Genomic DNA, 25,783 nt, shown 5'->3' on the forward strand with positions numbered 1-25,783 from the left:
AAGGTACCGCCCATTGCCACTGTCTTTCGGGCATGATTGTCATTTGATAATGCCCGTTCCCGTTGATATTCCGGCGATCCAGCGTGCCCCGCTTTCCCCCGCGATGGCCCGTTTTCTAGGTGGTAGAGCACGGCATTTCCTGGCTGTGTTTTGGGTGTGCAGTGGAGCCAGATGGGGGCTGTACAACGAGTGCATAGTACTGTACATCGTACATACAGGCAGGTACCTACCTGGTAGGTGATCTAGTGGGCTTGCCAGGAATGGCGGAAAGGACACGATTGGCTGATGTCATCATTGGACCCTTGTCCCGTGCTTTCCTCTCATGCCTCACTACTCCGTACAGTGGCCATGATGAGCCGATCAACTCACAAGAATACCTCCCCTCCCACCCTTCACTACTTACCTAGGTACCTACAGCGTACGTGACCTCTAGCTGGCTGGCTGGCTGACTCACTTCTCTTTTCTTCATTCCGATTCTTCAGCTCGTGGTCCACGTCTTCAGTCACCTGGTTGTCGTCATCAAGGACGGGCGCTGTCACCGGCACCAACATTGATTGACGACAACATCCTATATCCCTATCTCACTACCGCCCTCTGTCATATATCCCCGGCCGGACTCCGGGCTTTCAACAACACCTTGCCCGTCCGTGCTTTGTTCGCCACGCTCTATGCCGACTTCTCCGCCTCGGCCAGGGTCGGCGAGCGACGATGTCGCTCTCGACACACCGCAATACCTCATCCGCCATGGTTGGCTTCACTTGTTTTCTGCACCTCCCTCTGGAGCTACAGGACAAGGTTTGGGAGGCTGCCATACCCCCGCCCGCTCCCACGGCGTTCCATGCGAGACTCGTCCGTCAACCAATGGGTCGTGCTCTCGACGGCTCCATCGACAGTTATAATGTAAAAGACAGAGTTCTTCTCTACCGCCTTCCACCCGATTCCAACCCGAATCTGGCCGATCGCGACTGCGTCATAGCCACTCTGTCTGGCATGCTTGTCACCTGTCGTCGCTCCTTCGCCGTCGCAACACGTGCTTACAGCTCCATCAAGCCTTCCCGTCCTTTCCTTCTCCGAGGTCAGGATCCCTCTGTTCCCTACCACATGGAAATCGACGCCGCCAACGATCTGCTCATTCTTGACACCGGGTGGCAGTGGCCGTGCCGTCTGATTAGCACGAGCAGTGTATTCCGTCTCCAGCTGCCAACTCCCTTGCGACTGCTGGCCCTCGCCTGGCCCGGCCCAAATCGAACTAGCGCATCAGACGGCCGTGGTGCTTTCTACTACTCGGAAGCTCTTAACGGCCTGCTCACCCTGTGGGGCTCCCGTGCCCTTCGCACTCTCTATGTCGTCGTCGATCCAGTCCATTTGAGCGACGCCGAGAAGCCGTGGCCAGCCCCGGCTGATCGTTCTTGGGCCACCTCGTCCGAAAACGAAACGGTTTTGGAGGATTACCTGGCATCTTACCACACCGACTCATGCGGCCGGGCGGTATTATTTCGGAGGGGGGCCCGTCGGTACTTTGAGGTCTCGGTCGAGCAAGTGGCACGGTCGGGCGGCCTCGGGGAAGTCGTCGAACTGCTCGAATCCGCTCGCAAGCGTCTAAACCCCCATCTCACACCAGGCGTCAACCCGCCGTCTCAAGAACATGTTGTCCAAGCAATGGAAAGTGAACAGGCGCCATGTAGGTGCGTGATACTTTCATGGCGATGAGCTCATGATAACAAGGACAAACTGTTTGTTGCTGTAGATGTTGTCCAGTATGCTGAGTCTCACTGGCTCTACTAGAAGTTCGCAGAGGCTGTTTACGGACCTGCTCATTGACGTTGAGCATCGCTGTGCAAAGCTCCCATCTTGTTTTCCGTGTTTCTCATCTTTACATCCCCTGCTTTGGCTTCCGGTGCGTTGAGAACAACTCGGTTCTAACGGTATCCGCCATCGCATTGCTTCATCTATGATCGGGTGATTTTCTTCATCACCAGGCTTCTTCCCGGCTAGTCTGAACCCGACGGATCTTAGTCGTGCACCGCAGCCGTATCTCCGAATGACATGCTTGCAAACAAGAGCTAGATATAGTAACACCAAGCCACAAGACAGAAAGCATGTCCACTCCCAAGCTTCTCGCAAACCATGACCTCGGAGCAGACCATTATATTTGTGAGACAAGAGCACATGGTTCCTATATAAAATATCGCCTACAACATATAATCGACGTGGCAGGAGCTTGTCGCCTTGAAGAGATGACTTCGTGGATATGATGCCAGGTGTACAATAAATACCCTACGTTTACGACACATTGATCCTAACGAGCTCATGTTTAGTCCGTGCCACATCTCCTGCACATGCGAGTAATATACGTCTGATGGAAGAGGTAGACTGACTGTGTGTAGCAAGCGCTCAACCACTTCCTCGTTCTCTCGCATTGCATCGTCAAAAACCCTAACTTTGGAGGTTTGGCGGAGTGGAGGCCGAGCTAGACGTTGTGATGGAAGAATTTCTCCATCAATCATAGGCCTTGAAGCAGAGGGTCCGTAGCCGGCTCCCGCTCAGCTAGGTTATGTAACCCCCGGCGCTGGCACTCGGTCTTTAGGCCGGGTTGTCTCCTGTCTGGAGCAATTCTCCACCAAAAGGGACCCTTTCGGGCGCATGCCCCTCCCCCTCATTGTCCAATGTCCCCCACCTCTCCTACCTCTCCCACCTATCTCATACTACTGCCCCTCCGGCCCAGCTCTAGACTGGGGATCAAGCAACAGATGGAAACGTCAAGCGTTGCGGCATGTCGCTGGTCAGGCCATGCCGCTATTGGCAAAGGTGGGGGAAGGAGATACATCGTCGGACACTATAAAGTCTCATGTGCCTCTTTCTATTGAACCCATTATCCCGCATCGTCCTCTCTTCGTCCCTCTTGAAGATACCCTCAATATTCAATTTCTCTTGAAATCTTGTCCTCCATTCCCTTGCTTCGTTCGAACTGTTCTTTCCCCTTCATTCCCGTCATCATGAGCCTCGACATTACCATCACGGGGTGGCAGACGCGCGATGTGCGCTTTCCCACTTCGCTAGACAAGACCGGCTCTGATGCCATGAACGCCGCCGGCGATTACTCCGCCGCCTACTGCATTCTCGAGACCGACTCCAAGTTTGCTGGGCACGGCATGGTATGTTTCTCATTCTTCGTATCCAGTCTTGCACGTAACCGCTAATAAGTGTTGTTCTGCAGACGTTCACTATCGGCCGCGGAAACGATATCGTCTGTAAAGCAATTGACTACCTCGTCGAGAGAGTAAAGGGCAAGAAGTTGTCGGATCTTGTCTCAAATTGGGGCAAGACCTGGAGGTATCTCGTCAACGACAGCCAGCTGAGGTGGATTGGCCCCGAGAAGGGCGTCATCCACCTGGCCCTCGGCTCCGTTGTCAACGCCATTTGGGACCTGTGGGCCAAGGTCCTCGGTAAGCCCGTCTGGCGCATTGTTGCCGACATGAGCCCCGAAGAGTTTGTTGCCTGTATCGACTTCCGCTACATCACCGACGCCATCACCCCCCAGGAGGCCATCCAGCTCCTCAAGGAACAAGAGCCTACCAAGGCCCAGCGCATCAAAGACGCCGAGAACAGCCGCGCCGTCCCGGCTTACACCACCAGTGCCGGTTGGCTTGGGTATGGCGAGGACAAGATGAAGGGCCTGCTGCAGGAGACCCTTGGCAAGGGTTATCGTCACTTCAAGCTCAAGGTTGGCAGCAGTGTCGAGCAGGACAAGAGACGTTTGAGCATTGCACGTGAGGTCATCGGCTACGACAGCGGCAACATCCTCATGGTTGACGCCAACCAGGTCTGGTCTGTACCCGAAGCCATTGAGTATATGAAGGAGCTCAAGGACTTCAAGCCCTGGTTCATCGAGGAGCCCACCTCCCCCGATGACATCCTCGGCCACAAGGCCATCCGTGAAGCTCTGAAGCCCTACGGCATCGGCGTGGCCACCGGCGAGATGTGCCAGAACCGTGTCGTTTTCAAGCAGCTGCTCATGTCAGGAGCCATCGACATCTGCCAGATCGACGCATGCCGCATGGGCGGTGTCAACGAAGTCCTCGCCGTCTTGCTGATGGCCAAGAAGTACAACGTCCCCATCGTGCCTCACTCGGGTGGTGTCGGTCTCCCCGAGTACACCCAGCACCTGAGCACCATCGACTACGTTGTCGTCAGCGGCAAGCTCTCTGTCCTGGAATATGTCGACCACCTCCACGAACACTTCCTCAATCCGTCCATCATCAAGGACGGATATTATCAGACCCCTACGGAACCTGGCTATAGTGTTGAGATGAAGGCCGATAGCATGGACAAGTTCAGCTACCCCGGCAAGCCCGGCGTCAGCTGGTGGACCAGCGATGAGGCCAAGCCTATTATCGAGGGAGAGAAGATATAAAGGGGAGCTGTAATCACGTATATCGTGTCGTGGCTTCCAGGGCTCAAGCAAAGACACGGATGCTTGTCCGCAGGGAAACGATGGCATCCTGTACAGTCAGGGACATTGGCTATCCTCATGCATGGGTAAGGCGGACTGCATTACTTGGGCAAAGTATGAAGAGTAATCGAGGGGGTTTGGCCGAAAAGAGAGCCATCCCGCAGGGCAACGATGGCATCCTGTATGGCACAGCTTGGTTCTGTGACGCATCCCTTTTTAGCGGTTGGTTTTGTTGTCTTCTTGCAGTTGAGAAAAGGGGGGAGGGGTTTGGCTACGGAAGCCATTCCGAAAGGCAACGATGACATCTTGCATGGCTTGGAACAAAAGGCTCTCTATGCGATAGCGAAATAATGAGAACAGACGTTATTATCTAGACGAGACGTCAGTTGATCCTGTACCCATCTACCTACCTAGATGCGGAAGGAAAATGGCCGGCCGCGCAGTAATTTAACTAAGAGTGCGACTGCACCGCCACGCCTCAGCCACACCAAGCTCAAAGCTCACGCCACAAAGACCCGGGGATTTTTGGCGGCCAGCAGTAATTGAAGGATGAGCTGAGGAGACGTTTCAAAACGCAGCAAAAGGAGTAGCAGACAAGTCACAACACACGACCTGTTCCTGATTTCGAGTCTCAGCTCTCGCCCTTTCATACCTATACCTACTACCTACCTGCCTACCTACCCTACTTCAAGGGAAAGAAACCATAACTTCAACAGCGGGCTGTTGGGTACCATAGATATGCAACGCTAGCCTGCCTGTTGTTCGCCTGCTGTATCATCTTTTGTTCTCTCCCCGGCTTCTGCAAAGGGCCCGGACGCGCTCATCATCCATACCCTCATTTACATCTGTATATTCAGTCACTCACAACCACCCCTCACTCGCACGCATATCCTCATTTGTTTCGCTCACGAATCCTCCAAACCTCGCCCGGCGTCACCAATTCAGTCGCCCGCGATGCCACCAAAGCCAACACTTAGGGCGGATGCCACCCCTGAGGGATTCACGCCCGAGAGGTTCGAAAAGGAGCTGAAGAGCCTGGCAGCCAAGGCCAAGGGCGAGACTAGGGGTCGATTTCTCCAGCAGCAGGCCTCAGCCTACCTCAAGTCGGCCATTCTACTCGCCCTTGCCGCCGTCTACAGCAACGTCTCTCAGTTGGCCCTCTCGCCTGTTTACGGCTCCATCCCGTCGTCCATCTACCATGCTAAGCTCGTCATGGCTGCCTGCTTCTTTGGTTGGGCCGGCAATATGTTCCTGAACCGCTCACTGCCCTTCAACCCGGACAAACTGCTGCCTGTGGTCGCCTTCTGGGTCCCGACTATTCAGTTCTACCTGTATCTGACGAGTGGTGTGCTCACGGCGTATTGGGGTCCCTTGCTCACAGAAAGCGTCACCTTGTTCCTCCTCATTGTAGTCTCAGTGAGCTGCGTGGCAAATGAGCTGGAGAAGGCCGACCTCTCGAAACTACCAAAGTTCATCGCTGATGCGGGCCCTGGCTTGGGATCATGGGGGCTCTTCAAGTTCATGGAGAAGCTGTCGGGAGAATACCTCCGGACGTATGTCGGCAGCTCCTTCTTCCAGACCAGAGTCGGCCTCGAGGCGCTGCTCGCTGCCGCATACTCCATCTACGCGCCTTCCAAGCTGCTGCTCCTCGCCATTCCGGCCGCCTTGCACACGGCTGTGCTGAACACGCATGCCCTGACTCCCATGGCGTCCGCTTCGCTCAACAGCACTCTGCAAACTAACAATTGGACCCTGCTGGACCGCAGGGAGTCTCTTACCGGATACGTCTCCGTTCTTGAGAGCAAAGAACACGGCTACAGGGTCATGCGATGCGACCACTCTCTCCTTGGTGGCGAGTGGGTTATCCACAAAGGGCCCCGAGTTGCGGAGCCAATCTACGGCGTGTTCGTCATGCTGGAGGCTGTCCGGCTTGTCAAGACTGCAAATGCTGTGCCCGACAATGAGGCCAAGGCCCTCAACATGTAAGTTGTAGATCTATACGAACCTTGTAGGCCAGGGGCTAATTGTCGATAAGTGGTCTCGGCATCGGCACTACCCCAGCTGCTCTCGTCGCCCACGGCGTCGACACGACGATTGTTGAGATTGACCCCGCTGTGCATGAGTTTGCCTCCAAGTACTTCCAGCTGCCGTCGAACCACACCCCCATCATTGCGGATGCAGTGGGCTACACGCGCAAGCTTGCCGATGACCCGGATGCTAGATTCGACTATATTGTCCACGACGTCTTCACCGGAGGCGCCGAGCCCGTTCCCCTCTTCACACTCGAGTTCCTTCAAGGCCTCAACTCGCTCCTTAAGCCCGATGGCGCCATTGCCATTGTGAGTCTTGCCAGTTCCTTTTCTCCCACGTAAGTCTTAGTTGACTGATAAATCCAGAATTACGCCGGCGATTTCCTCCACCCGGCTCCGAAGCTCATTGTCGACACCATCAAACAGGTGTTCCCTTCGTGTCGTATCTTCCGCGAGTCGGAGCACCCCACTAAGGAGAAGATCGCCGAGGATGGTCAGGACTTCACCAACATGGTCATATTTTGCAAGAAGACGAGCGGCAGGCTCAAATTCCGGGCTCCCGTCGAAGATGATTTCCTCGCTAGCCGTACTCGCCGCGCCTTCCTGATGCCCTATCACGAAGTTTTCGACAAGCACTTCCTGGAAGGCGACTTTGGCATTCTCACGAATAACAACACCGAGCAGCTGACCAAGTGGCACGAGAAGAGCGCATTGGGTCACTGGGAGGTAATGCGGGTCGTCTTGCCAGACAAGATTTGGGAGATGTGGTAAAGTCATGTGCTTTGCTCTGGGAAGAGGTGCTGTGAATATCGATCGTATAGAAAGCGACGTCGTTGAGAGGAAAATGCCTCTGTACATACTTCATAAAGGATTGTAAATATACTGTGATATCCACAAATGACTTAAAATGGCTTTTCCGCTCGCAGTTACAAATTTAAGAGTCAAGGAGGCTCTGATCACACAACTCACCCCCTGGTTCTGCTCGCCCGTCGTCAATGCAAATTATGTTTTGTAGGTCTTCCTTCATCACCACCAGTAAGCTTTCCGGCTTCTCTTTCTCATCAGTCGTAATCACACTTGGTCGGAAGTTTCATCGCTGCCGCAACAGCTGCTTCCCTTGCCCCCTCCGTTTGAATCCTCAACAAACCCCTTCAAGTACCAGGAACCCCCTCCACTTGATTAAAAAGCACCAGCGCCAGCTGCCCGAGCGTCTAATATACCGGTACAACGCCCGTCCACACATTCCTGACTGCCCCGCCGTTTTTCTTGTCGTGTTTCTTGGACCCCCCCCCCCCCCGGCGGATCCTCGGGGTTCTGGGGGCTTTCCGGAAACCCTCACCTTTAGTACGCTCGTCGATGTCATCTCGGCCCGGTTGGGCGGTACGCGGGTGTTTCCCCATCGATCGGTTATGACGTCTTCGGTGATGAGCCGCATGGCGCACAGTCGCTCGTACGGCTCCTCAGCTATGGAGACGTGACCGAAGTGCACGGCGGAGCGGTAGTTGTAGCTGTACAAGTTGGGAGTCAGGACAAAACTAGGCTGTCGAGGTAAGATGCTGCGACGCAGACGGGGGGGCCGGGGGTCTCGGATGAAGATCGGCACAAGGTGTTCATGATGCGAGAGAAGCCGTAGCCTTGCAAGGAGAAGTCGAGGGCGTCGTCCTCGTCGGCAGACAGGCTAGCGAAGGGGCCTATCTGCCCAAGCATAGGGAGGATGACGGGGAACAGAGAGCCGGGAGCGTTAAAGGAGATATGAATGACAGGACTGGTATCTATAGTTGCTTGGATTGTGCGGAGGGCATATGGCGCTCTGGGAACCTGTTATTAACGGACGATGTATTCACTCATCGCTTCGAGTGCGGACTCACCACGGGGGCTATACCGGTTGACAATGCTGTATCGTTCGGTGTGTGGCATGATGGCAAGTTCACAGGAAAATATCAAGGGACTCACACTATCTCAGAAACGTTACAATCTCTCTCTTTGTTTCTGAAGGAAAATTATATACCTATATCCCTGGCGGCTCAAGCGTCGACACTAGGGTGATGGTGATGGGACCAGATACGCCTATCAGCCCCCCCCCCCCGCAGAGTTGACTCATTGGAGAACGGGGTCGAGTGGCCGTATTGGAATGTATCTTCGAATCTGGTTCCGACATGGAGAGAGGGGCGGATTGAGCCAACGGGGAAGGCTCAGCACCGCAGGCGGCATGGAGCACGCCTGACGGGTTTGAGGAGGTCTAGCCAGTCAGCCCATTCATCCAACCGCCGCTGACGTCTACTTGAGGGTGTTCGTCCAGCACCTGCTCTGCCACGTTGACTTGACAATAAAAATCAGAGGCCGAACGCGGAGCGGAACTACCGTGTACGATGGAGTATATATACCTGGCGCCCCTCCATCATGCCGAAAGAGCATTAACTCGACGACAGTTCGTCGTGATGCGCCCATGATATGCCGTTATGACAAACCCAGCGACTACCGACTGGGCAGAGTGACAGCCAGACGAAGGCGCATAGCGGGCTGCGAACAGAACCCATGACCAGGCGAATGCTGGTATTTCATACCATTACGCAATGGAAAGGGGTGTTCGAATCCGGATGCCTTGCCTCCTCACCTCGGGCTATTAGTGATCTAGAAGAGTCGGCGAAAGGCTAATCATTTACCTGGTGCCATGCCATGCCAATCGCTCAGAGCCCGCTAATGTGCCATTGGGCTGATCAATGCACCAACATAGCTGACGTCGTCTCAGAGTGTACACTCATCCACTCGGGAAGCAATACTAGGTCGGCGGCTTATCGAACGGGGTGGGTAGGCAGTAACTACCGACGCCGATCAAGTCCGTCCCCAAACGGCCCATCAGACGGTACAGGCTCGGTAGGCAAGAGAAAAGGACGTCGACCTATAAAGGCACAGGCGAGCTTCACCACCGCGTCGATCAGGCAGCGAGGCCATCGGACCCGTCTTGATACTTCTTGGCCACATGACATACGCTCCTTCTGAAGCCGAGGCGGCCGTAGGAGACAAGCTATCATGGGACAGAAGAAGAGGCAGCTACAGCTAGCAAGCCGCCCACACCCGGCACGTGCGTCGTCTTGTGAGGTGGAAACCAGCGACCCGGTTGAGAGGCAAATTAGGAAACAAAGTATAGGCATGCAGAGGCGGTAGAAGCGAAATAAAGGCAGAGTCCAAGAGCCGCGACGTGACAATGATTGGAAGCCAATGATTGAGCCCAATCTCTGGCCGGACTCGGTTGTAGCCGAAACGCAAGACAATTGTACGGTCAAAGCTCCCCCCCCAAAAAGCAGTCTGTGTGCCCTGCAGACGTTGGATGAGAAAGATCAGAGTCAGGGTCTGGATCAGTGCTGATGGGCGTTGCAGAATAAACGCAGGTGCAGGTCCGAGTTGCCACGTGAACTACGATGTACTATGCAAACCATTATACTATGTATTTGTGCGTATCCGTACTTATCCGTACCTAGGCACGAGTCGAAGAGGAAAAGAAATGGAGGGAGGGAGGGAACAGAAAAGGGATAAAGAAAGTTGTCTGTCCGTTCGGTTCTCCTCGTGGCCGCTGTCCCGCCGTCACAGGGAAGCCCTCGTCAGCGGTTCCCCACCACCTACAAAAAAAGACGTGCCAAGACTACCGAAGCCCCTGAGAAATCTCGGGAACAAACTTCTTGGTCTGGCCAAATGGCTGAAAGAAGTCCAGAATCGGCGGCACCCTCTTTGGTACCAAGTCTGAGCTGCTTTAGAGCAACCCCTGCCGCCACCGGCCTGTGCCCGCCCTCTGATTCTGTCGTCTTCAGCTGGGTCTACCTTATTCCCCTTCGCCATGGGAGAGCGACCGACTCCAGCAGAGGCGGACTACTGCTTCGGGAGTCGGGGCGTTCGATGACGTTTTGTTTCGATCCCTAGGATGAACCAGGAGAATGCGCTCTCAAAAGTCGAGGAGCAGCCGCTGAGTCGAGCAAGCCAACCCTCAGTTCAATATTGTCCAATTGGCAGTTGCTCTCTCTACCTGGCCTACTTGACTTTGTCTGATGCGAGTGGGTGGCTGCATGTCAATACCTTCTTATCCAAACCCGCCTGTGGGAGCCGGCATCAGCTTCAGACTTTGGGCAAGTGACAAACGGTGCTGCCACATTGCCCTTTACTGTTACCGATTGCTCGAGTCTGTCCATCTCTGGGCGGTTCTGTGGAGATACTCAAGCAGGCGTCGAACTAACCTAACCTCTCTCTCTTCCTCTCGTGTTGCAAGTCGGTGGGCTGATTAGTCTCAAGGTTGCATCTCAGCGGCCCATCGACCTATTTTGTCAGGAGATGACAGCGAAGTACAATAAATAATCTCGAACATGCCTAGGGTGTTATTTCTGGCCGCCCAGCCCGAGTCCATCCTTTCAAACCTGGGCGTAGACAGACCCCACGGTCCACAAAGGCTCTGATGGTCGCTTCTGTTCCGACGACACAGGGTATCACGTTATATTATAATCCCAAGTGCACGAGGTGAAAAGCTATTATACAAGACAAGACGGGGGCTAAAGACTGATGGATGGACCTCTGGCGACGACCCTGGACCCCTCCACCCCGAACACCGTGGGTTTCGTCACTGAAACAGAGTCGATGCACGCCACGGCGTCGAGGTGGATAGAACAAGGTTCTCTACCCTGCTAGCTTCATGTCGACCCAATCAAGACCCTGATTCTTACCGGCATGAACGATGTATCGAGAGATCTCATACAGCACCCTGTCCTCTGCCGGTTTGAGCTGCTCATTTCGTCTCTTTCTCTCTTCCGCTCTCTCTTGGCCTCTGGTCTTCGGGAACCAGGGACTCCTCACCGACTACGTATTTCCCGTTTGGGACACTGGGATTGGCCCATAGCTCCCTGTCAAGGTGACATCTGGCTGGGCCAGGGTATCGTATCGAGAATAACCTTGTGAAGGCGACGAGCGGCGAGAACAAGGAGGCCTTCTGCTGTTGTACTTTTCTCCCCCTTTCCGTAACGCCTCCTCCAGGCTTATCAATCGATCCAGATGCAGACGCAGCCGCAAGATCAGCACCTGTCCCGTCGTGTCTTGCCGCCCGAGGCCGCTTGCTGCAAACACACACTCTTCCATCTTTGTCTGTGTGCTCGTCTCTCTCTCTCTCTCTCCACTCTCCTGCGTCCCCGAAGAGGATCGAGAGAACTGTCGCCCAACTCGCTTTACCCATCGAAACTCCAACCAACTGTCTTTCATACCATCTCATCCGCCACTCCGTGGGGTATCTGTCCTGTTATGTTCTTTTTTGCTTGATTGTCGAATGCTACCATAGTGCGAGAGCATTCTCATCATGATTTCTTTTCTCTCCTAAGATTTTAGTCTTCCAGCATCCTCCCCCACCCCCCATTGACTGGGTTTCCTTCGATTCTACCCGGCCGGCCCGCGGCCTCAACAAACGAAATGTTCATTCCAGGAATCGTCCAAGCCTTAATTGCGGCCCTTACCTTGTCAGTCGCCCTCTTGATGTCTCGTTGAATTTGGGAATAGTTGGGAGGATGGGGCACATGAGGGGGGGGGGGGGGGGATGGAGGAAGAGTCGCGGAAGCATGAGATGAGAGGGGAACGACTGCGCTAACTTATAGCAAAACAGTGGGATCGTCATCCAAGCCGCGACGCCCTTCGTCTTTCCTTTACTAAAGGGCCATGGCTCAAATATATTTCGGGACGGCCTGAGGCTGGTCCTCATCACATTCCTTGTATCCTCTGTCCTATGGGCTCAAATCGACTTTATCGGCCTTACTCTCGATCCGACCTCGACTTCCGGTTGCCAAGTCGTCGTAATTTTCAACTCCGTCTTCGATCAACTGGCGCGATTCGCCATCGAACAGTTCCTGTTATGGGCCATCAACGCCAAAGCCAGCGCGCCTACTGGCGCAGTAGCCTACCAGGCGGTCCTCGGTGTGCGATTCGTTATGGGTGGCGTCTTTGTTGCGTTCCAAAAGGCACAGCTCTCCACTGTCTGTGTAGCTAGGAACAATCTCTTGGCTATGGGAGCCGTTGTCGTGGCCATCGACTTCGTCATAATCGCCATGCTTGCGTTTAGAGCCAGCTCGATCGGTATCACGCCCGTACAAAGTAAAAAGGCCGCCATGTGGACGGTTGTGGGCTTGGGGCTTTGGACTGGGGTGGGTAATACGTCGTAAACTTGATGCTGCAGAACACTGACCATATGTCGCAACCGTAGACAAGCATCCCGCTACTTCTGGGTATTGATACGGAGTTGCTCTTCAGAACTGCTCTCCCTGCCACTGGCCTGTCGATCCTCCTTGGTACGTAGGCAATTTGGGCTTTGCTACATCTCTTTTTTGGCTAACGCTTAGTAGCTATCCTCACGAGTAACTTTGGATCTTTGCTTCCTGCTCGCCAAAAGCAAGCTGTTCACCCAGATGCCCAGTCACCACGTAACATTAGCTCCAGCAGAGACCTCTCGACCTCCGACACCGATTACCCCCCCTCGCGATACGAGGACTTGAAGGCCGGCGCGATGACCACTGTAACAACGTTCAACCAGCCGAGAGACTTCATGGGAGGTGCTGGTGGCGCTCTACCCACCATTGCCGGATCCATTCCGGGACAGGCCAGCATCGGGGTCGGCGGAGTTCCTGTCCAGGGCCAGCTATTCCCACCGACCCGTTCACAGACCGCTCCTGTCAGAGAAAGCCGGAGAATCGACGTCAAGCCTACCCTCTTGAATAAGAGGAGCATCTTTGACAAGGCTGGGTCAGCCTCGAACTTGAGGAACGCGATCTCTAACCCAATTCTCCAGGAAACTGGCGAAAAGAACCCCCTCAGCAAGATCGCTACAATTGATCTCGCCACTGCTGCAAAGAATGACAGGGAAAGACGGGGCAACGGACTGACGTTGAACCGAAACTCCAGCACTTTCAACGCCCATCGCCCCGCTCCCAACCCCCCCGCTATCACCCCGGATGAGGCCCTCAGGCGAGCTCAGAGTGGGAAGCGGAAGGAGGTGGGATTGGTCTCAGCTCCGGCGGAGCCTCCTCAGCTTAGATCCGCGGGACTGATGTCGAATCCTCCGGCAACAACTTCATCTGCTCAGCTATCCCCGGGGGTCGAAGAGATAAGACGTAGGTCTCCCAGACAGTCGCCCGAGGACTACCAACAAGACCGGGAGACAAGATCGGCCACGCCCCAGCAGCCGATTCCAGAGTCTAGCAACTCTCTGCCTCGTCCCTCGCGACCGGAACAACCCCTGAGTTCCTTTGAGAAGGTTGAGCGATCTGCGAGCCAACGTACTGCAGAGACGTCCCTGAGCCAAACCACGCTTGATCGGTCCGCGAGCCAGAAGTCTACAGCGTCATCCGTCCAAACCACGTCGCCTCCAACGGCCTTGGTCCCTCCACCCAAGAGCGCTGCTCGTTTGACGTCACCGAAGAAGCCGGACCTCCCATCCACTTGGCCTATCCAGAAAGTAGTCGACCCAACGATTCGGCCGTCTAGGCAGAGGCCGCCATCTCCAAAGACACCACCAGTTGCTTCTCTGCAACGGAGGCCAACCGGTGGTCTGCCATCTAACCCGAGAGCGATGACAATGAAACCCGTGGCCAAGGAACATTCTGCTCCCCAAGAGCAGACGGTCATGTTCGTCAACAACATTCAGTACAACGACCCCACAGCTGTGCAGAATATCATCCAAGGAGCTACGAATCAGGCCGCCAAGACGCCTCTGCCGCTGCAGTCTCCCGCTCCACCGCTGAAATCCTCGAATTCCGTTGTCCATCGACCTCGCCCCATCCCCCGACAGCAGGGCAAGGACCGTCCAATTTTCCCTGCCGAGAACTCTCCTAATCACAAGAGGAGCAAGTCGGGCGGCTCCATCGTGAACAGAAGGTCCATTTTGATGTCGAATCCCGGAAGTCCCACTCAGCTGCCGCCTCTCCCACCGCCGCCCAAGAGTGCCGGTGGCCAACCCATACGAGCGCTACCCAACGATACCAGGAGCATGACCTTTGACGAGAAGATGGACCTCTTCTTTCCCGTAGCTCTTGGTAGCAGCACTGATGCGAACGGCCAACCTAGAACGTCGATTCCAGAGATGCCTCTTGTTCCGTCGTCTTATATGCTAACAGGCGACTATGCTACTGAGGGAAAGGGCGCATTGGATTCCAGAAGCAATCACGATCAGTCGAAGCAGTCCGATCGCTCGACCAAGACTTCCATCCGTACTCGCAGCATTCTGGAGATGGGGGAAGAAGAAGAAGCCCTCCCGGATGTACCACCTCGCTTCACGTCCAAGTTCAGTGTCGACACGTCGGTCATTACTGGCAGGCCCGACGAGCACGACTCTTGGATTCCCGCCCTTCCAGCGAACGAAAGTGCCTGGGCCAAGCCGTCCTACGACGGAGCCAACCGGCGATCATCACCGGTCATTCCGGTCCGCAACCATAGCGTTTCTGAGTTCAGTGAGGTAAGGACTGCGAGAACTCGCGACGAGGAAACGACGACGAATTGGGGATCAATCCATTCGCCGGTGGCTGCGGTCAACATCCAAGACGTTACGCACATGCCCAAGCCCACGTGGATTCAGCCACGCGACGAGCGAAACCCTCGAGACCTATCTATGATTAGTCAAAATGATGGCAAGGAGGTCATGACGATTATGCTCGACGCATCCATGGAACACGATATAGACCTGACCGAGGCTCCTCCGGCACGCCAAAACCCTGCCGATCTCCCTGACGTGAGCGTCGCCGACCAGCGTGCTCGCTGGCATCGCCGCATTGGTGATGAGAGCATCACCTTCACTGAGCGCAAGGAAAAAGTACAGTCGCGCAGACAGCCCCCGCCGATGCCTCTTCAGTTGCGGTCTCCCGTCAAGAAAATGGCGATTGTGATGCATGCCGCTGAGCCTTCCCCCTTGGAGTCGCCGCAGCATGCGTACGAGATGATCCAGGCGCAGCTTAAGAAACTGGAGGAGCCCAGTAGGGACTCGTATGAGAGCGAAAGCCAGAGGATTCGTCTGCTCGAGTCCTTGGAGGCCGAGATGGGGCAGCAAGAGAGCCAGTGGCACGAGATGCAGCACGGCCTCAGCCGCAACTCGCTTTCCACGGTTGGAACAAGTTCGGTCCGCAACTCGCAGAGCGAGCTTGCGATGGCTAACTCGCCAGCCGTTCCCAGCATCGACGTTGTGCCTCAAGTGATTCCCCAGCGCAACGACATATCGTTGGAACGCCAAGCCGCGCGCCGCTCTCAGATGAGGGTCATCAGCAAGTCATCTGACGAGGACCTGAGAAGCGCTTCGTCCATCTCGTCCCAGTCCAACTCAAGCGACAACCGCACTAGCCTCTGGCAACAGCGGCTGGCAGATGCCCAGATGGAATATATGGAGAACGCATCCGAACTATTGGCAAAGCGAAACCTCAATTTCTTGTCTGTCTCAAAGGCACCCTTGAGCGCCACGGCGTTGCAGCTGGGCAGTCCTACCCCACCGGACACCGACGAGTCCGACCCCGACGACGCTCAGATACTCGCGAGGCTCAGGCCGAGCGAGCGAGCCACACCACCGGAAGGCCTCTGGAGCCCCGACTCGCCAGTTTATTTTGAGCGCGAGCAACCGTCGCTGCTTTGGGCCCCGGCACACCGTCATGTCGCGACTAAGTCGTCTGTCCCGAGCGGCGATGGCCACTCCCTGCCTGGCCTATCCGTCCGCCCTGCGACGCGCAAGGTCTTCGAACCCCTCAATATCTCGAGTTCGAGACTCTGGCAGCCTGACCACACCGCTGCTAAAAAGCTGCGGACCACCTCCGGATTATGGCGTGCCTCTTGGGTCCCTGAACCTCCCAAACCCCAGCCGCGTCCCGTCACACAGCGACCGCCAAGGCGAAACAAACGCGTCACTCTCCTACCCGACATCCTCGAGAGCCCGCAGCCTCTTCCCGACAAGCGTGGCACCCTCGGCATCTTCCAGTTTCCCTGGGGCGAGAAGTCGGACACTGCGACAGTCCAGCCGCGGCCCAGTCATATGTTGATGGCTATGCCTGGTACTATGTCAACTGGTGGATCAGCAATTCGTGCCGCATTGGAAGCTCGCGCACAGCAACTCGAGTCTGCAGAGTACTCTTCGTCCTTCTTTGACGATTACGACGAGGAGGAGGAGGGCGACGACGAAGTTTCCGACATTGAACTCGATAACAACAGTGACGACGGCTTCGACGAGACTACCCTCTGGGAGATCGCCAGCCTCTTGCAGTCGGACCAGGTGCCTTCCAAGAACAGCCTGCTTCCCCTGCCAGCATACTACCGACCTGACTCATTCGTCGAGGAGGAGCACTCTTCCCCGCGCTCACAATCCGAGTACGAAGGCTCCGAGGAGGAAACCTCCATGGCAGACGAGGACACAAAGCACGACAGCATGGTCATCACCATCGCTGCCGCGGCCATGCCCGCCGCGCCGGAACCAATTTCTCTTCTTTGGGCCCCCGGGTCAAAGAGCTTCTCTACCGCCCGCAAGGTCACAGGTCTCCCGCAACCTGACGCTCGCACATGGGAAAGCTACGTCGAGAAGCTGGAAGCCGCCCCGCGCGTCCGTGAGTGTGTCCTGGAACCTGCTGTCATCCACAGCACCGCCCTCTGGACCTTGCCAGCAAAGAAGACAACGTCAAAGACGACCGGTCCAATGTGGAATAACCCTCACCAACGGACTGCCAGAATGCTGTGGGCTCGGCCTGCTGTTACCTACTCCCGTAAGGCTGTAGGTCTTCCGCAACCTGACGCTCGCACATGGGAAAGCTACGTCGAGAAGCTGGAAGCCGCCCCGCGCGTTTGTGAACGTGTCCCAGAGCCTGCTGTCATCCACAGCACCGCTCTCTGGGCCCCGCTAGCAAAGAAGATAACGTCAAAGACGACTGGTCTGATGTGGACTAAGCCGCATCAGCAGGCTGCCAGGACACTGTGGGTGGCTCAGCCTGCCACTACCTACTCCCGTAAGGCTGTAGGTCTTCCGCAACCTGACGCTCGCACATGGGAAAGCTACGTCGAGAAGCTGGAAGCCGCCCCGCGCGTTCGTGAACGTGTCCCAGAGCCTGCTGTCATCCACAGCACCGCTCTCTGGGCCCCGCTAGCAAAGAAGATAACGTCAAAGGCGACTGGTCTGATGTGGACTAAGCCGCAGCAACGGGCTGCCAGGACGCTGTGGGTCGCCCAGGCTCCCGTCGTCTATACCGAGTCCACCGGCCTGTTCAATACCAGCCATAAGCGTGCCTGCTTCAGGACAACGTCGGCCGAGCCTGTTGGCCTTGGCATGCCTTCGGGTGCCAGAGTGACATCTGAGGAGCTGCCACAGCTCATGTCAACAAGCCTCTGGTCCCCTACTCCTGTTGTGACTCGGGTCGAGAACTGGATGTCCTTCTCCACTGCCAGGCCCGGCTCACCTTTGGAGGTGGCCTCTCTGGGTCGCTCGACACCATCTTTGGATACCGCATCAACGAGATCCGACGATGAGGAGGCCGTGTCAGACTTTGAACCTTTGCCTGATGTCCCCGTTAAGAAGGCTACTTGGTGGGATTCCTTCAAGACCAAGTTGTCCCCCCCAGCCCAGGCAGGGCCGCGGCCGGAACCTTTCCGCCGCACCAAGGCCACGCCCGCGGAGTGGGAGGCCGCGCTCAACGAGGCTATCCAGGCCATCCCGTCCCCGCGCCTTGTTCGCGTCGAGGCCACTCCCGCGCAATGGGCCTCGGCACTGAACCAAGCCATTACGGCCTCCTTCGACGCCGCCAAGTCCCACCCCGCCTTTGCAGGTTCCGTCCAAACAACAGCGATCTGCGATCCCGCCGTCGCCAACCCAGTCTTCTTCAGCCCGTCACTAGCACTTACTGGAGAATCCTCCTCCTTCGATGCCGCCAAGTCCCACCCGGCCTTTGCAGGTTCCGTCCAAACAACAGCGATCTGCGATCCCGCCGTCGCCAACCCAGTCTTCTTCAGCCCGTCACTAGCGCTTACCGGAGAATCCTTCTCTTCCATGCCTGAGGGACTCACCAGCCCAATTTCAGCATCCCATGTCGTTCCTCTCTGGTCTGCTCCGGTGGTGAAAATCCCACAGGACACTGGTATCATGTGGATACCGCCGACCAAGCCCCGTCTGCACGCACACGACACCGCGCCCATGAAGGCCGAAGACGCTGAGGCCCGCCGTTTGCGTGTCAGCCGTGCCAAGGCCGACCTGTCTGCTTCGTCGCCCTCGGAGCTCGTCAGCTTTAACGGTCAAATGATGTGGAACCGCTTCTACGGCGCCGAACTCCGACGCTTGACGCCCCGTGGTAACGGGCGCGACTGGCTCGACAGTGCGGTCAAGCCGTCAGTCTCCAAAGTCGTCTTCCGTTATTAAAAGCGGTGAGCCGGGGAGGCTGCAAGTTTCCTGGATGATTTGGCAGATGAAACTTTGAGAGGTATACCAGGTAGATCAAGCAGGGTAGGAGAGATAAGCGATGATGACGATGTACGAACAGGGAAGGTCTTTACATAGCGAGGGGGTTTGGATTGATCTTGCACACAAAAACACACACACACACACACACACTCGACAGTGTCAACTGTTTTCATATTCTCCTTGCTTTTTTATTACTTGCATTCTTCCTATCAGGTCCCCAAATTCTCCTGGATACCCTCCTGCTACTTATTCAGACTGTTATTGCAAGTCCTCTGTTACAATAATTAGCGGGAACAGCACTCATACACAATCTATTTAATGAGAGAGCTCTTTTCCTAGCAGAGCCAACCATTCACTTGCTAGCCCGCGTTAGGACTTGGAAAAGAACCACGGATTTTGTAGTCTCTGTTTTCATGTGTACTATTACCGTAACCAGGAGTGTGAAATCGACAAATGAAGAGAACGTGGGATCGTAAACTCTATACAGCATGACTGATACAGCCACTCCGTCGAACAAGCGATGATCGAACCCTCTGTTATTGAGTAAATGGGGAAGCGCTGGCCACATCCAAGTAAACCTTCAGGGGCGAGGTTGAAGTGAGTATCGTGCGAGGACATGCATGTTGAAGACCCGCCCCTTCAACATATCGTGCCTGAAAATAGCAGTGCTCCCGCTGGATACCTAGGGCCACCCAGTTGCGTTTCATATGCCTTTTCCAGGTGGTCGGCCACAGCAAGTCTGGGAGGTACCAAAGTAAGGTGTGTTTTCATCAGCCTATGTACGATCCCCACGTGCCATCTGTCACCGTCCTCCATGCTACCCTCGTAAGCCCTGATGTAACCAACATCCTTTTCTGGAAACAAACTCATGAAAAGAAACCCCAACCCGCAATGCCATTTCCGTTTTGCCCAAGACCCATGTATTATTTTAACCGTAGCGTAATAGTCCATAAACATCCCTCTCTTGCCGAAGAGAAGGATATAACGAGGGGGTTACCGTCCTTGAGATGCGGATGCGAAAAGAAGAAATGAAATCCTCTATCCGGGCAAGAGTGTCCTTCATGCGGAGAAATGAACATTTGCCCCCTCCAATCTAATGGTGCCGCGATGGAGCGTGAACATGTATGTATATGCCCGTCCGTCCGCCTCATGATCATGAAACATCGGAAATGGCGAGAAAGAATGCCGCCATGAGAAGAGGAGTAACACGGCCGATTGGAAGTCCGTGCGAATGCTGTTGACGAGGTAGCGAGTCCGTGATCCAAGCAACGGGTCGTCCGACAGCCTGATTCAGTCTCTCTTTTTTTTTTCTTTTTTTTTTTTTTTTGCTTTTGCTGTTCGTCTAACCATTTGTACAATACCAGAAGCTGAACCGGCCGAGAAGAATCAAAATACGAAAATAAGGCCCCGGCGCGAGGTCGACCTTTTGGATTGGCTCGTGGTCCTCCTCATCGTGGCAACATCGGCGAGCATCGTATGTGGTTTATCGATTCTATTCCTCATCATTCCCTTTCTTTCCTCATTCGCATACCCGTATCGTCGTCCTCCCATTCCGTCACCAAGCGATGGCTGTCCGTTGCCAGACGTTTGAATTTGCCTGGGCACTCAGGTTCGTTTGGCGAGATGGTGCGTGGTAATGTCGTCATAAGCCTTCTCCGTTTTGTAAGAAGATGATAAAGCCGTCAGGGATATCCAGCTGGGAACAGAAGAAGTAGGGGGGGAAGAGACAAAAGAGTCAAAGTGCTTCTGTGTACTCGGCTTCGTGCCAGCCACAGATATCGCGGTAGAAAAGATTCTGCATGTCCCCCAAGTGGACAGTGGTGAGGCTGGGTCTTTATGTTGTATGTTGCAGCGAGTAAAAGAAAAGGACCAAGAACCCAGTAAACCCTAAGCCGACGCTATGCAGACAAGAAAAATCGACAATTATTCGTACATGTACAGGGTCGACATGACCCGTGACAGATGCTGACTTTGGAGCTTCTGAAGGGGTTTCAATGTTGAGGCCCCACTTCGCGCCCCCGAGCTCAGCTGACCGTCATCATTTGCATCCGTTGCAAGCCACTCGATGGCGAAGCATCGACCGATCCGCGCCCGAGCCCAGAATTCGTGCTCCTGCTGTGAGGCAACTTCTTTGGTGGGCTCGACGGGGACGGAGTATGGTCTGGGGTAAAGACCCGGGTAAAGGCCGGACTGTCGTTGTGCTGACGGGGCGTCCGGGCAGGGCTCGATGTGATCTGGTCTGCGCGGCGCACGACCTCTGACAGTGTGTCTCGAAGATCGCCTGCGCGCTTGACCAAAGCCTTGAGGCTGTTGGTGCCGAAGTGGAGCTTGTCATCGCGTGCCGAGTCAGAAACGGACCGCTGCTGCATGGCGTCGAGGACGGATCTGACGATATCAGTGACATCGTGACCGCCCATGTTGATATTGTTCTCAGGTGTCTTTGGGCGTGGAGGAGGAGGCTCGTCCAAAATTAGGCCGTTTCCGCCAAAAATGTCATCGTCTGGCGAGAAGACGGAACGTCTGCGGCCGGCGGTTCGCTCCCGAATAACTGCTGTCTTGGAGACGTTCAGTTCGTGAACCTCGTCGAAGGGGTCTCCTTTTTCGATAGGAGCGGGCGACACAGCGTCAAAGCCGCTCATAATGGAGGATGAGTCCACGTCCATGCCCTCCAACTCATCTTCGTCGGGCGATGCCAGCGCGATAATCCCCTCAGCTTCCTTCCAGACACCGGCATTGGATCCACTGAGCATGTCCAAATCGCGACCGAGTCGACACAACCGTTTGAGGTCATTGACGAGCAAAGACAACTCTCTGATGTGACCAGTATGTTGCTTGAGGCTCGGCTGCGAGGCCTGGATGGAGGCGGGCACAACCATGGCAAATGCATTGTCAGCTTCCTTGTCCTCGTTCTCGTTACCGTCAAACTCGAAGTCATCGTCCCAGTCCTCGCTCACAGTCTTGCTGCTCAGCCCCCATGTGCCAAACTTCGGGTTCATTGTCGCGCCATCTGTGGGATCATGGACAACGGGCACACTCTGACTGCGAACGTGCATGGCCGTTGGGCCCTTTCGAACCGCAGTACGACCACCTCTCATATCGAGTTCCTGCTTTCCGTAGGCAGTTTTCGGCCGGAACGAACTGCTGTGATCTGGCTTTTCCTGCGTCGGCTCGCTCCAATCAAAAATATTGCTGCGAGGCCGTTCGCTAGAGTCGTGCGCCGCATCGGCGTTTCCATTACCGCTGATACTAGCAAGTGCCATGCGCAGATGGGGACTGACGCCACGAGAGTTCATCGAGCTTGGGGGCGAGAGCTGGTTGCTCCAGGCCATGTCATCCTCGTCACGGGCCCAGTCGTCGTCGTCGAAATCGTCCTCGATTGACAAGCGGCCAAAGTCCTTACTTCCGAGAGAATACTCATTCGAAGGTCGCTCCAAGCTGTAGCGTGGTGCCATTACATCTGAGTCGGTGCGTATTCTTGGCTCGTGGTTGACACGAACCGGCGTCGGCATGTTCTCGTCCTCCTCCATGATTCTGTCATCCGCATCCCATGAGCGGCCGAGAATCTCATGGATAGACAGTCGCTTGGCCCTGAGATGTCCAGCAGTGCCTGGCGGCGACTCGTCAAACATGTGGTCGAGCGGGGTCTCGACCGCGCGGTTACGGTCGGACTCGGCGGTTCGAAATGAGTCAAAGATGGTCTCGCTCTTGAAGTCCGTGTCATCATCACCCGAGATGAAATCCCGGGAGTCGAAGTCGGAGCTGTTCAAAGTCGAGCTTCGATCGGTCGGGGCGCTGCGGTTGTACGCAGCGAACGCCGACGAGCCCTGAGAACTGCCAGATGGTTGGATGGACCGGGGGGATGGACCAGCGCCTCCCGATGAGCCTATTCGGGAAACGTCGACATTGAAGCTGGAAAGTCGCGATAGCGGGGGAAGAGGCGACGGAGAACTGCGTGGACTCAAATGTGCAGTTGATGCGAGCTCCAGGTTGGCTGCTGTTCGATGGTACGGCGGCGTTTGGAAGTCGTCTGCGTCCGCAGGCGCAGCATGCTCGTCGTCTTGGGCGCGGCCGGGGGATATCGACGTAGGCGCAGAGACGTGCCGCTTACTCCCACCACCGCCTTTGGGTCCTGCTCCACGCTTTGTCCGTCGAAGACTACCCGCCCTCGGGATCCAATTGGGAGAGTTGAAATGCATTGAGATTCGGGTGCGTTTGGACGGCGTGTCGTCTGGCGTTGCTGGCGTGTTGTCTTCTTCGGGCTCCCTTGTGTCTCCAACGTCGCACGCGTCCTCAGCCACCGCTTCGTCTTCCACAAGCGATGGGACGTCTTCGGGAGGCGCAACGGTGTTCCCCAGCATACCACCACCAACCAGGTAGATACCGTGCTTTCTGTCGTTGGACACCAACAGACGCCTTGTTGTCGCCGAGGAGGATCGTGTGCTGGGACTGCGGTCAACTAGGCGATCAGGAGCGATCCGTGCAGTGACATTGGCTCTGCGCGTGTGGAAGAACGAGGTCCACTTAGTACTCGAATTCGGTTTTTGGAAAGTCGGGTCGCTTTCTTGCGGCGGGGGAGTTGCAGCACTATCTCCGGCGTTTTGGAGGTAGCGGTCGAAGGAGAATTTCGGGTCGGTATCGGGCTCAACGGGGTTCACGTCGTGATGGATCCGGTGCAAAGTGGCAGATCTCTGGTGACTGGTGGCGGGCCGACGAAGACTGGGAAGGTGCGTTTTGGATCGGCGGCGCGTTACAGGATCATTGCGTTGTGACGAAGGGGGTCGCTTTACTAGTTTGTTGGGAGGCAACGGCGGAGGGATCGAGCCGGTCGGCGATAGAATCGGGGCCGCGGAACCGTGTGAAAAGGCGACGGAGTGGCTGTCGAGGCCCAGACTTGATCTAATGCTCCCGTGTTGTGACAATGGCCGGAGTGACAAGCGCCTCATCCAGGACCCATTGGACGAAACAGAGTCTCTGGGATCCTCCGGGTTGTAGGGCGGTGCCACCTGGTCTCCCTGCTTCACGTACGACGCTCTTCTGCTGTGCAGCAACGACGGCGCAAAGCTGAAATGCGAGCTGAGTGGACGAGAAGGGCGCGCAGACGAGGGCTCGTTGGAGTTCGAAAAGGAGAATTGTTGGTTGGGAAAAGTCGTGTAGCGTGCGTCTTCTGTAGGAGTCGGCAACTGCTGGGCGCCAGAACTGGTGTCGGGGCGCAAAGAGACAGTGGGACCGCTCAGTGAATGGTTCGGAGGAATGTCTTTGTCTGAGGCTAGTTTCCTCCTGTTCGAGGCGGACTGTGTGGAACTCAACTCGTCGTCGGGATGAGCAAAGACGAGACCGAGGGCCGCCGCAGCAACGGCAGTGCCAGTTCCCACGAGCTAGAGGAAAGAGAGGCGACGAGTCAGCTTTGGGGGATGGGATGAACCACGCAAAGGCAGCATGCATCAGGGAGCATAAGTATTGGGGGATGGGAATGGAGGAGTATATGAGAAATGAGGAAGCCCCATATAGCACGGGCGTCGGTGTGTCTCGTGGGTGTGGGAGAAGAAAGCGTCGACAGGATTGTGCTGGGCGGTGTTTGGGGGATGCCTGTCGGCACGGCATGTGTGGGCGGGTATGACCATGGAGCGGAAGCAAAGCAACTTACACTGGGAACGGTCTGCATGATGGCAGAACGTTACTATTCTACGCGGAGAACCAGCAGAAGAGACCGAGGGCGAGCATGCGGGCGAAAGGGTCGTGAATGCTCTCGAGAGACGTGTTCAGCATCGTCAAGACATATGGGCCAGTATCTCGGATCTTGTGGTGAGGAATGCGCGTCTACTATCGGTGTTGTGGCCCGCGGTGAGCGCAGAGCGGGTGGGTGTGTTTTGGCGGTCTCGGCGACGTGAGAAGATGGCGAGGGGTCTCGTGAAATCAGGACGATGTCGAGGCGAAGAAGTAACGGCAAGCAAGGGGAAAATCAAAACTCAGGCGGCGTCGCAAAGAGGTCAACGAGAGTGAGGTCCAGAACGGAAGAAAGACGGTATGTAGCGGGCGAAAGGAGAGGGGGAAAGGTCAAGCGCAACCGCGATCTCAGGAACAAACTATCTGGGGATGTCGAGGCGATGCGAGCGACCAATGGCTCCAGAAAGCCCGGTCAGACCAGGAATAGAAGTGAAAGAGTAGAAAGGAAGGGGGTGCGGAGCGAAGAGAAGGAAGAGGACGCGCGCAGGCAGGTCGAACGCGGTAGAGAGGCAAGGTAGGTCGAAGTAAAGGTTGAAAGGGTGGGTGGGTGAGGGCAGTGGGATTGGAGGTAGATGGAGCGTGTGGGAGGGAGGAACGGACGTTCGTTCGTTCTTTTGGATGGTGGTCCAGGTACAAGCAGGTCCAGGTGGTCCTGGTCCCGGGCCAGGCCAAGGTTGAAAAGTCAAGGCTGCTCGGACTGGACTGAACTGGGCTGGGGAGGGTCGGGTCAATGGCCGTAATGGAGGATAAGTCGGGGTTGAACCAGGCGAGCTGGAGACTGGGATTCGAGGATGACGGTAGACGTGGAGCGAGAGAGAGAGAGAGGAAGTGCAAGGGGGGGGATGAACTTTCGGGAGAGAGAGAGAGAGAGAGGAAAGAATGCGAGTCTTGCCCTCACAGCTCTGTTTTGCTGTGTCTCTGTACGTGTACAGAGAACGGATACAGAGTACACTACCCAATATCTGGTAGGTAGGTAGTGTGTGTACAAAGAGGTTGGTAGTATCCGTATATCTATCTCTAGTAGTAGAGCTGTCTCCGGCTTGCTCTACTTTGCTTTTCTCAGGTGGGATAGGCAACGTCCCGTCCTTCACACGCGCGCGCGCTCCGTCTTTCTCGCTCCCTCAGTGTTTGTATGTGTGTGTGTCTCTCTCT

At 55.7% G+C, this 25,783-nt stretch overlaps 7 protein-coding genes across 7 annotated transcripts; 5 read left to right on the plus strand and 2 right to left on the minus strand.

Annotated features, from left to right (window-relative positions):
- Positions 1–744: 744 nt before the first annotated feature.
- Positions 745–1,710, plus strand: LY79DRAFT_590299 (uncharacterized protein; the record flags this gene model as incomplete). The annotated part of the gene is made up of 1 exon (XM_060561128.1): positions 745–1,710. One exon carries the CDS (start codon positions 745–747, stop codon positions 1,708–1,710), a length of 966 nt encoding a protein of 321 aa, XP_060414047.1.
- Positions 1,711–2,608: 898 nt separating this feature from the next.
- LY79DRAFT_607196 (mandelate racemase/muconate lactonizing enzyme domain-containing protein) lies at positions 2,609–4,883 on the plus strand. The gene is made up of 2 exons (XM_060561892.1): positions 2,609–3,155; positions 3,218–4,883. The coding sequence occupies exons 1-2, from the start codon at positions 2,997–2,999 to the stop codon at positions 4,412–4,414; spliced, it is 1,356 nt and encodes a 451-aa protein (XP_060414048.1). The 5' UTR covers positions 2,609–2,996; the 3' UTR covers positions 4,415–4,883.
- Positions 4,884–5,017: 134 nt separating this feature from the next.
- On the plus strand, positions 5,018–7,382 carry LY79DRAFT_632209 (spermine/spermidine synthase). The gene is made up of 3 exons (XM_060562193.1): positions 5,018–6,435; positions 6,489–6,792; positions 6,850–7,382. The coding sequence occupies exons 1-3, from the start codon at positions 5,408–5,410 to the stop codon at positions 7,252–7,254; spliced, it is 1,737 nt and encodes a 578-aa protein (XP_060414049.1). The 5' UTR covers positions 5,018–5,407; the 3' UTR covers positions 7,255–7,382.
- Positions 7,383–7,757: 375 nt separating this feature from the next.
- On the minus strand, positions 7,758–8,514 carry LY79DRAFT_554210 (uncharacterized protein). The gene is made up of 3 exons (XM_060557843.1): positions 8,492–8,514; positions 8,352–8,437; positions 7,758–8,293 (listed from the first exon to the last, which is right to left on the minus strand). The coding sequence occupies exon 3, from the start codon at positions 8,188–8,190 to the stop codon at positions 8,008–8,010; it is 183 nt and encodes a 60-aa protein (XP_060414050.1). The 5' UTR covers positions 8,191–8,293; positions 8,352–8,437; positions 8,492–8,514; the 3' UTR covers positions 7,758–8,007.
- Positions 8,515–9,647: 1,133 nt separating this feature from the next.
- Positions 9,648–10,450, plus strand: LY79DRAFT_213695 (uncharacterized protein). The gene has a single exon (XM_060551555.1). The coding sequence runs from the start codon at positions 9,812–9,814 to the stop codon at positions 10,223–10,225; it is 414 nt and encodes a 137-aa protein (XP_060414051.1). The 5' UTR covers positions 9,648–9,811; the 3' UTR covers positions 10,226–10,450.
- A 1,663-nt stretch (positions 10,451–12,113) lies between these two features.
- LY79DRAFT_488104 (uncharacterized protein) lies at positions 12,114–17,848 on the plus strand (the record flags this gene model as incomplete). Its single annotated transcript, XM_060553303.1, has 6 exons — positions 12,114–12,647; positions 12,707–12,791; positions 13,053–13,830; positions 13,894–14,220; positions 14,401–17,160; positions 17,581–17,848. Coding segments are annotated over 6 exons (4,752 nt in total), but the record flags the coding sequence as incomplete, so codon positions are not given.
- A 3,083-nt stretch (positions 17,849–20,931) lies between these two features.
- On the minus strand, positions 20,932–24,569 carry LY79DRAFT_669789 (uncharacterized protein; the record flags this gene model as incomplete). Its single annotated transcript, XM_060563695.1, has 2 exons — positions 20,932–24,282; positions 24,552–24,569. The coding sequence occupies 2 exons, from the start codon at positions 24,567–24,569 to the stop codon at positions 20,932–20,934; spliced, it is 3,369 nt and encodes a 1,122-aa protein (XP_060414053.1).
- Between the last annotated feature and the right edge of the window lie 1,214 nt (positions 24,570–25,783).

This window comes from Colletotrichum navitas (assembly GCF_030913465.1).
Source record: "Colletotrichum navitas strain CBS 125086 chromosome Unknown LY79scaffold_30, whole genome shotgun sequence".
Lineage (NCBI taxonomy): Eukaryota > Fungi > Ascomycota > Sordariomycetes > Glomerellales > Glomerellaceae > Colletotrichum > Colletotrichum navitas.

Coding starts and splice junctions, on each gene's coding strand:
- LY79DRAFT_607196 (XM_060561892.1), top strand. CDS start 2,997: ATGAGCCTCGACATTACCATCACGGGGTGGCAGACGCGCGATGTGCGC. Junction 3,156..3,217: donor AGTTTGCTGGGCACGGCATG/GTATGTTTCTCA, acceptor GTTGTTCTGCAG/ACGTTCACTATCGGCCGCGG.
- LY79DRAFT_632209 (XM_060562193.1), top strand. CDS start 5,408: ATGCCACCAAAGCCAACACTTAGGGCGGATGCCACCCCTGAGGGATTC. Junction 6,436..6,488: donor GAGGCCAAGGCCCTCAACAT/GTAAGTTGTAGA, acceptor ATTGTCGATAAG/TGGTCTCGGCATCGGCACTA. Junction 6,793..6,849: donor CCGATGGCGCCATTGCCATT/GTGAGTCTTGCC, acceptor TGATAAATCCAG/AATTACGCCGGCGATTTCCT.
- LY79DRAFT_554210 (XM_060557843.1), bottom strand. CDS start 8,190: ATGCTTGGGCAGATAGGCCCCTTCGCTAGCCTGTCTGCCGACGAGGAC.
- LY79DRAFT_213695 (XM_060551555.1), top strand. CDS start 9,812: ATGAGAAAGATCAGAGTCAGGGTCTGGATCAGTGCTGATGGGCGTTGC.